This window comes from Cicer arietinum, chromosome 1, assembly GCF_000331145.2.
Source record: "Cicer arietinum cultivar CDC Frontier isolate Library 1 chromosome 1, Cicar.CDCFrontier_v2.0, whole genome shotgun sequence".
NCBI lineage: Eukaryota > Viridiplantae > Streptophyta > Magnoliopsida > Fabales > Fabaceae > Cicer > Cicer arietinum.
In genome coordinates, this window is record NC_021160.2 from 2,670,922 (window position 1) to 2,681,281 (window position 10,360).

The following is a 10,360-nucleotide window of genomic DNA, read 5'->3' on the forward strand; positions in this document are numbered from 1 at the left end:
TAAATTTAATTGTGAGTTACACGTTAATTTTATTTAATAAAAAGCTGAGTATTTTTGTAAAAAAAAGTGAGTGTTGCAAACAAAGTGTTTTAGCACTTCTCATGAATGAACATTCGTGTGACCTATAGGAAACAAGACCCACCTCTAACGTGGCGGCGGATCCATCCACCCAACGCTAAATCATTACCAACAAACAAAGTACAGTACGCTTCGTCTTTCCTATTTCGCCCACTATCAACACAACATTACTCTACGTAATATAATTCGATGCTTAATTATGCACTACAAAATTTGATATAAAACGTAGTAATAAATAATCAAATACTGCAAATTCTCAGTGTTAATTTCATTACACGAAACTTGGTTTCAAATTAACCAAAAACATTACATCTTAGTTCATTTAATTCAAAAGAGAAAAAAAAAACTGGAGAACAGTTTCGTAATGATTTCGAAACAACAGATTGAAACCGCTGGTTTCTTACTGTTGCAAAAAATAGAGACAATCGACTATATGTATTCACACATATTTCTTCCTCCTTCTTCTTTTTCGGACGTTGATGTATTCTCTACTTATAAAAACTAAAGAGAAATTCATAATCCGCAAAAATGAAAACAAAAAAAACTGAAAAGTGAGATTCCGAAAATTCATGCCATATCCATCGGAGGAGGATGGTTAAGATCGAGATCGAACTTTCTAACTGCCTTATAATCGTATTCACGGTGGTTCAGATCGATCACCGACGACGAATCGGAGTCACTTTGTGCTGTCGTCACATCCAACAAACTCACCGCCGCCGGACGATTGTAATCGTATCCGTAGCCCTTGCAAGGACGGGAATTCACCATGCCGGCGCGTACGACGGTGTCATAATAAAAAAACTTGTCAGCTGGCGGCATCGACGGGAAACGATGCTGAAAAGGAAACTGAACGGAGCCGTTGATAGCGGGGGATAAGTTAAGGTCAAGCGGATAAGATTCATCGGCGGCGGCGTCACGGTCGCGGCTGGAGGATTCAACGGTGCTGCTTTGGCTAGTACTTTGGATCTTTATATTTTCGGAAGGGTAAGGGAAGTTAGTTTTAGCCTTAGAACCACGGAAATCACGTGCGGCGGTGTCGTAGGCTCGTGCAGCCTCTTCCGCCGTGTCGAAAGTGCCGAGCCAAACGCGGCTCTTCTTTCCCGGATCTCTAATCTCGGCGGCGTATCTTCCCCATGGCCTCTTCCTGACTCCTCGAAAATGAACCTCTTTAACGACGCCGTTAACGTTACCGTTCACTTTAACGCCACCGTTCTTATCCTTGGGCGCCATAAAATAATAAATAACAATATATAGTAACGTAACTAACTCTTAATTTTAATTTGCGTATTTTTTCTTTTCAATTTGTAAAAACAGTTTTTGTTGTTGCGGAATGGAGAGGAGGAAGTGGCTTTTTTATAGAAGGGGATGTATATGGGTATGTATGGGCCATGATGTTGATGAATAAAAGATGAAGAGAGAGAAAAAGAGGATACATAGTCAACAATGGTTTTGACTATGAAATGGTGCGTTGGGTGGGCTACATAGAGAGCGTGGGGAAAATTACTATACTATACTAGTAATAGTAATCTAATTACGTGGCATGTATGTAGCAGACAAACGAGTTAGTTTCGTCTCATCAACATCTTATGCTTTGTTTGGATTGAAGTGAAGTCCAAATATTACAAGTGGAAAAATATTAACCGCTTCTATTTGTTGTTTTTTTCTTACTTAACCAATGGTTGTCGTAAGAAAACTAAGAGAAAAGAAAAATATTTTTTCTTTTTATTTGATTTAGCAAATAAAATAGAGTCAAAATATCTCTGTATATAAGAGTTGGGATTTCGATCTTTAATTACTTTTGTTTAAAGTGTTCAAGTTATTTATTATGTAGTTAATTATATATGATATATTTATTCTATCTTACTTTAATATTTTGTTTAATTTACTAATTATAGTAATTAATCTTTTTAATCATATTTCACTTTATTTTTTATTCATTAGTTAAGTTACTGATAAAAATTAAGAAATATTTTATTATTTTATCTTATCTATTATTTATTTTCATTTATCTCTTCCTCTTTGCGTTCTCATCTCCTTCCTGCTACTACCACTCTCTTCTCCTTCTTCATGTTTCTCTTCATATTTGACTTATTTATTTTAATTTAGAATAAATATTAAAATTATTTTTTGATTTTCAAGTTAAAATTAAATTTTTATTTAGACTATTTTGATTGTCTTAATTGGTTCATTTTATCACTTTTTTCTCCATCATATTTGATGTTTTAGTTTTATGTTAATTATTTTTAATATAGTTACTAATAATAAATTTTAATTTATGTGTTGTATAGATGAGAAAATCTTTGTTGTTGCGTAATGCCATAGACTACTTAGTATCATGTCTTTCTATTCAATCCATTTTTCATTATAAATGCTTGTTATCTTCTAAATATATAGTTTTATTCAAAGAGAAATGTCTATCGTTCCAATAGAGAACGGTTGGACATGGATATTGAAAGACAACCACAAAACGAACATATTAGAAGAAAAAATTAGCAACATAAACATGAAAATGGGTGACTTGTTAATATATTGACGGTTTATTATTAGTTTACTTCTCATTGATATTATTTTAAAAGTTAATTATATTTTAGTGGATGACTTTCTATTTTATTTTATATTTTGAATCATTTGCTCGTTAAGTTGGAATCTTGCATGTTAAAACAAATAGTTTTTTGATTTATTTTATATTTTGGAACCTTTGCTCACAATATATGTTTTTTTCTCATAAATAATATATGGTTTTTGCTAATTAATAATATATATTTTTTGTTCATTAATAATATATAAATTTTTAGTAGTATAAATAAAATTTTCTAAATATATAAAATTACTTCATAAATTATTTACATTTTTTTAACATTTTTTGTTTGTTTATAAAAAAAGTATATAAATATTATTTTAAAAAATAAAATAAATTATAAAGATAAATTTGTCATTGTATCACAATATATATCATATCATTTAATTATTTATTATATATTAAATATTATATAGAATAAATTAATTTTATCAAATTTGTTATTGTGTACATCTCAAACGCATGAGAATAACTATTTATCAGAGTTTGTAAACTTTGGAGTCTCTACTGGTATGTTTGAATACATGCCTCAATTTTGTTTTTTCTTTTATATTATTTACTTTTTTCTTTTAAAGATATATCTCTATTAAGATTCTTAGTAAGAAAAATAATAAATTACACTTTTCTAAAAAAATTAAAAAAAAAAAGTATTTTTACCATTGATAGTCAATTTTTAGCATTGCATAGAATTTACTCTATAATTATTGACTTCAAAAATAGCTAACATAATATATTAATAATACTTGCTCATAATTTAAATATAAAAAGAACTCATAATAATAAAATGTGATTGAAATATAAACTAATTAAAAAGTATTTTAAAAATAACATTATCTAGATACTTAGATTAGATTGATTGAATTGTGTGTTTGTGTATTTGAATGGGGGGTAATTTTTGTTAGTGTGTTTATTTGCTGAGATAAAGTGGAACTTGTTTCTTTTCACATAAAATAGTGGAACTTGAGGGTGATATTGCGCACGAAATTAGGTAGCGATTTGTCGGAATATGGGAAGCTCTTTACTTGGTGGCTCCGCAATGTAATACAATTAGAAATCAACAGCATGTTGGTGAAAATGTATGATTATAATTAAATAAATAATACAATTCCTATATGCTACTACTAGTAATTGTTTTTAATTTTAATAAAAAGACGAACTTAAGAAAGGATATATAATTAGATAGTGGAATGTAGAAAAGTTGTCGGCGGAATATTCTACCTCGCGGCGTGACTTGTTAGTTGGATGCATATCTAATGGGAAAAAGGAAAAAATAAAAGCAAATATAGAATAATTTAATTGATTACCGTAAGAATGAATTATTAGGAGTGTTGGTTGAAAATGAAGAGAAGTGTCTGGTGGCTGCGACAAACGCTGTGTGGACCAAGGAAAATCAATATGCGGCGGCGATATTTTTTATTCTAAAAGAAAGAATAAGTGGACACGTAATAACGCGTTTTTATCACTGTTGAAGGACCTTCAATAATACTCGTACTAGATTGGATGGGGTGTTAATTCGTTGGTTAGGTTTGATAGATTTATTTTGACCATGCTTTACCTTTTTTTTTTACAGCAACCCAAAAATATTAACAATAATACGTCGGGAACGTATTTTTTTGATTGTTGTGATTTTTCTGGTACAATTAAAATTTAAGTATTATCAAATTAAATAATTAATAGTTTAATAATATATTATCTATAAATATTTTGATTACATTTTAAAAATTAATATTTTTAGATTTTCAAGTTTTATATTTTTATTTTATTTTAAAATAATTAATATTTATTGATCAAATTATATATAAAAAATAGTTAAATTTTTTTCTCTACCAATTGTTTTTGTAGTGTTTTTCACATTTTATCTCCTCTATTTTATATTATTTATTTTCGTCGATAATTTATTAAAAATTTAAGATGGATCTGAAAACAACGGCGCAACGATGAAAGTGTGTAGTCGATAACACTAAGACGATATTGACGCAAACAAAAACAAATTAGAGGATGTATCTTTTTTGATGATAGAAGAATTATTCTTATTCACACGACGATGGAAGAATGACAGAAATTTTTGAGTTGATAATGATTTAAATTTAAATTAAAGTAAATAATTAAAAAAAAACTTATTAAATTTAAAAAGATTAAATTGAAAAGATAAATATACAGTGCAGGTAATTTAATCAACTTAATATATAATATATAGATGCTAATAAAAGAAAAGATAATATAATTATTGGTTAAAAATAAATAATTTAGTCAAATTAATATATAGTATATAGATGTTGATAAAGAGAAAAATAACATATTAAAAAAAATAAGAATATCGGTACACTTTTCTTTTTTAAGAGTATTATAAAAATCATCTTTTTTATTTAATTAAAAATAGTATTGATTTAAGTTATTTACATAAACAATAAAATAAAATAATAAAATTGAAGTGTTCGAAATACAAATATCTTCAAAGATAAATGTTAAAGACATCAAAGTAATTAATTGAATTTATATTAAATCAAAATTAATATATTAATCTAAATTAAAAAAACAGTATACCAAGATAAAAAATCAAAACATCACACACACAAACAAAGTCACACTAAGATAACAAATTCATATTAAAAAAACTAGATATATATAAAAATTATTTATTTAAATATTAATATCGAAAGAAAGAAAAAACCAATTCAGATGCACGATCTAAGGAAAACAAAAATAAGAACCGCCGCTGGGTTTTATTTCTAAATAGAGATTGTGACTTAAAATTGACCGTGTCATTTGTTTAACTTGTGTTAAATTAATCACATAATAATGCAATTTACCAAAAGAATCATAACACGATTAAAAATTATCATAGGTTATGTGCATCCGGTTGGTTTTGGTAGGTTTTGACTTGATATTCAAATTAATTAATTTTATTTGTGGTTAGATTTGATTTTTAGTTAATAATTTTAATATGAAAAATATTTCTTTATTAAATTCTCTTAAGCTGTAATTAAACTCTAATATAAATAACAAAATTTCATCAAATACGTTCAATATTTAGAATAAATTTATATACAAAACAAAACCCATAAACCAATTAAATTAATAGTAAATTCTCAAATCAAATTCAACAGCTAAATTATAATTAATTAATATTAGATAAAAATAATAATAATATACTATATATCATAATTTAATTTACGTGTTTAAAATATCAAATCCACTGCTCAATATAAACATTATTGTTAAAGAAGTTAATTTGAATTAAATTCAAACATAAATGAAATAACTAAAAATGAAATATTTGATTGGATCATATTGGAATTCACCAATTAACCCAATTCTATATAGTAATGTATAATGTGAAATTATTAGATGGAAAAACTTAAATCATTACTCTCTTCGTATAATTTTATTAAAAAAAAAAAGGCCAAATACTTTCACGTCGTCCATTATTATTATTTTGTTAAATCATTACTCTCTTCGTATAATTTTAAAAAAGTAAATAAATTAAAAAAAGGCCAAATACTTTCACGTCGTCCATTATTATTTTGTTGCTGTTATTAGTTAATTTTTTTTTTATTTTTTTTTATTTTGGTCTTCCAACATTTAAAATGTTTTTTAACATTTTTCTTTTATTCAATTTCATTTCGGATTCGTTTGACATTAATTAGTCATATTTCTCATTTATTTATTTTTTATGTAATTGTTTTTTTAAATATTAGTTTAAGAAAAATTAAGAACCCTAATAATATTATTTTCATTTTTTTTGGCCGAATATTTATTTTTCATCTTCAACCCATTAAAATTCTGAATTTTCTACTAAATGCATCTTCCTTTTTACACAATTTATACATCCATATTGTTATTCCTATTTTCAAAAAAACTGTCGATTCTTGATTAGGTTAAATTTTCGAGTTATATTCATATATATATATATATATATATATATATTCCTATAACGAAAGGAAGTTGTCGGAAAAAAAAATCAGTTATTTTGGTCCTTTTTAAAAATATTTTTCCTGAAATAATTTAGACTAAACATATAATTAAAGCTGCAGATGAAAATTAAATATTCTTAAATTTTTTATAGAAAATTCAAAATTTCATTTTAAAATAGTTATGTGGAAAAATTAATAAATAGAGAGTAAATTTATTTTTTTATCTTATATATGATATCAATAATTACGAAAATAATTATAAAAAAGTAACACATTTTTAATAAATTTATTACTAACATTATTTTTCTTAATATTTAAATATTTTGAAAATAAGTCTTATAATGAGGAATGAAGTGAGTTAAAATTAAAATTTTGACCACGTTATTCATAAAAAGTATCTAATCCCATATACATTTAAAAAATTAGTTGAGTACAATTAATCTTTTTAATTTCATAATTTCAATTATACGAGCATAAATGTTTATTAGAACTCTATAATTAATTAAGTATTAATCTTTTTTAAAAATATTTACGTTTTAGTATCCTTCAAGAGAATTATATTTTATAAAAATAAATGGTAATTGAAAATAAAACTCATACTAGTTTACCAATATTTTAGGAATGACATAATCAAATACAACACAAGTTAACTAGTTAAATTTGTTTTTATTTAATTCCACTAATAATGAATATCATCATTTTTTTAGAAAATTATTAATATCATCATTTTACTCTTGGTGTAAGAATTCATGACAATTATAATGAATTTATCTACGTTGGTTTCCATTTCATGTTATTTTTTAATTTCAACATGAGTTAATATCATTAATAGTTAAAGATCGACAAAGTATTTTTACTTAAGGATAAATGAAGTATAACTATTAATGTGTTTCGGTGTAGTTAGCTTTCTTTTAAATAAGTTGTTTTACTGGTATCTCTAATTCTTGAATTGAACTTTTATTGTTTAATCTTTTAAATTTGAAAATAGGAAAAAATAAATGAAACGAGGTTTAATATGGATATAGTTAAGATGTTTAAAAATTAGTTAATGTATTTTGAGGTCAGGTGACCTAGTGACTATACTCACGCATATTACGTGTGAAAAAGTGCGCTCAAACTTGAGCTTATACATATCAACATCCTTACAATTGTTTACACGACAATACTGATTAGACAAATATTATTACATGTTAAATAATTAGAAATAACATTTAAGTCCATTAAAAAATTAAATAGAATGATTGGATTTGTATATGAAGCTGAGATAAACATTGGTATAATGAAAATCATGATGACTATTGTTGGGAAAATTCTTCCATCATTATAGTACCTGAAATGCTATAGAATGATGCAACATTATAACACATGTATTTTAACTTATTTATTGTAGTAGTTGTTGGTATGTAGCGAAATAGTAATAAGTTACGTACAAATACTTTTTCATGGTATAGCCTATGTTATTCTAAGGCTCAAGTCAGATCAAATTTTTTATTTATTTTTTAAATAAATAAGAGAACAGACTTTTTAAAAAACTTATTTATTTAAAAAAGTTAGACTATAAGTCACACAATAGTCGGGTTATAAGCCACACAATAAAACTTTTTGGCCTATTAGGCCGACATTTTTGTTATATATATATATATATATATATTCAGTTTTTAGTAATTTAAATATATTAACTTTATTTAATTTTTAAAATATTTAAATGTATTATTATAAAATATAATTTAAGTATGATGTATATAAAGTTATATTCTTCAATGTGATGTTAAATATTAAAATATAACTTAATTTCATTGACATATTAACTCATTAAGATATGTTTGATTACTAATTAAAAAATATTAAAATGAAATAGACTTTAAAGTAGACTAACAGTAACATATCATACCAGACTTCTATCAAGGTCAGACTCAAGCTAAAAAGTAAGTCTATGACAGACCACATGACATACTTAAACCTTGAATTTTTTAATAAGTCATATTCATCCTTATCCCTCATTCCTTGTTTATATGCAGCTATTACTTTTTTTCACATTTATTAAGAAAAAAAAATATAAACTGAATTTAGTGTACCTCTTATATATGTAGATATTCCTTAAATGTCATCTCTATATAAATATATCCGATTTGTTATATTATCTTTTCAAATAACTAGGTATAATTAATAAAAGGAAAATTTAGACAAATAACAATAAATGCATATAACAAATTGAAAAATGACTTATAATTATGGACAAATTTTTTCTTCAATAAATTTTATAATTAGGGACAGATGGGGTATATTTTAGTCATAATGTATTATTATCTTTTTTTTCTTCTATATATAAGACTTTAATGAATAAATCATAATAATTTTAAAAGATTGATTATAATATTAAATTTGTTGTAATTTAAATTATTTACTAATTTACTACTTTTGAAGAGATATAATTATTGTATTATTTATTTTATATTACAGAAAAACATGTTAGTAAAAAAATTATTAATACAGTTGAAAAATTGAATGAAATTTTTAAAATAGAACAAAGAAGAATCTCAACATAGTTCTATATTTATAAACGAAAGGAGTAAATAAGTAGTGTTTTTAAAAATGTAAATCACCTTACAACACAATTAATATAAGGCAAAAGGAGTAAACATTAATTAACAATAATTTATATGCTTTCATTATTGTTTGCCAAATTATATAGGTCTACCGGCCACCATTGTGACCATAAATCCTTCATAGTACTATATTGCAACACATGCCAATTAGTGACCAATTAATTGAAAATGAATTAGTAGGAGTTCAATATACTTTTAGTCAAACTCTGGCTGCGACGAAAGACACCAATTTCTATGTAACATGTTCTCCATCTTGGTAATGTACGTAAGCTAGGTATTTGTAGTCAAAAGTCAAAAGCTTCCAACTAAAAAAACAGATAAACGTTGTTCACACTACACACATGCCTTTTATGGACTACTAAGAACGTCTGTTTGGAATAAGGGAAGGAAAGAAAAAAAAAAGTTAAAGAAAGACACTGAAATCTTTTTCAACTGTTTGATTTTTTTATAAATAATTTGACAAAAAAAGAAAATATGTAGTTGGTCCTGCAAATATTCTTCCTTTCCATTTTTTAAAAAATAGATCATATTTTTAAGTAGAAAAAAATAAAATAATTTTTACTCTATTTTAATTTTATTTCAGCTTCTTTTTTGTCATATTATACATTTTAAGATATTTTTATTATGTTGAAAGTCTCTCATTCACTAGCCAAACTAGTCTACTTTCATTGAGCTGATTAATTTTTTTATATATATATAAATTCATATATTAAACTTAACCGGGAAACAAAAAAGTTTTTATATATATATATATATAAGCTGTAAATTGAAATTGTAATAAAGAAAGTAAAAACGGTGATAACTTTTTTAAAAACTAATACTCCACCATGTTTTAAAGAATCAAACTAATATATATTTAAATTTATACAAATTAATAAATGTAATTTTTAATATAAATAATTAAACTATTTATAAGAAATTCATCATTAAATTTATTTATGAATCAAACTTTGTCAATTTTTAATTTAAATATATTTTATTTAGAGTTGCACTATAGATTAAAAATGTCAAAACAATATAAATAAAAAAATCAATCAAGTGATAATGTCTTAACTTTTTTGTTTATTCACACAAAGTTCTTGTCCACTAAATAGTATAGTCGTCAAAATCAATTTAAATTTTATAAATTAATTAAATATAAATAATAATGTGTATTTGTATAATTAGTTTTTTTAGTATCATAC

The 10,360-nt window shown here is 24.7% G+C and overlaps 1 protein-coding gene across 1 annotated transcript; it reads right to left on the reverse strand.

The window, feature by feature from the left end:
- Window positions 1-322: 322 nt before the first annotated feature.
- On the reverse strand, window positions 323-1,484 carry LOC101504527 (ethylene-responsive transcription factor 4). Its single transcript, XM_004485756.4, has one exon. The coding sequence runs from the start codon at window positions 1,306-1,308 to the stop codon at window positions 646-648; it is 663 nt and encodes a 220-aa protein (XP_004485813.1). The 5' UTR covers window positions 1,309-1,484; the 3' UTR covers window positions 323-645.
- Between the last annotated feature and the right edge of the window lie 8,876 nt (window positions 1,485-10,360).

Coding starts and splice junctions, on each gene's coding strand:
- LOC101504527 (XM_004485756.4), bottom strand. CDS start 1,308: ATGGCGCCCAAGGATAAGAACGGTGGCGTTAAAGTGAACGGTAACGTT.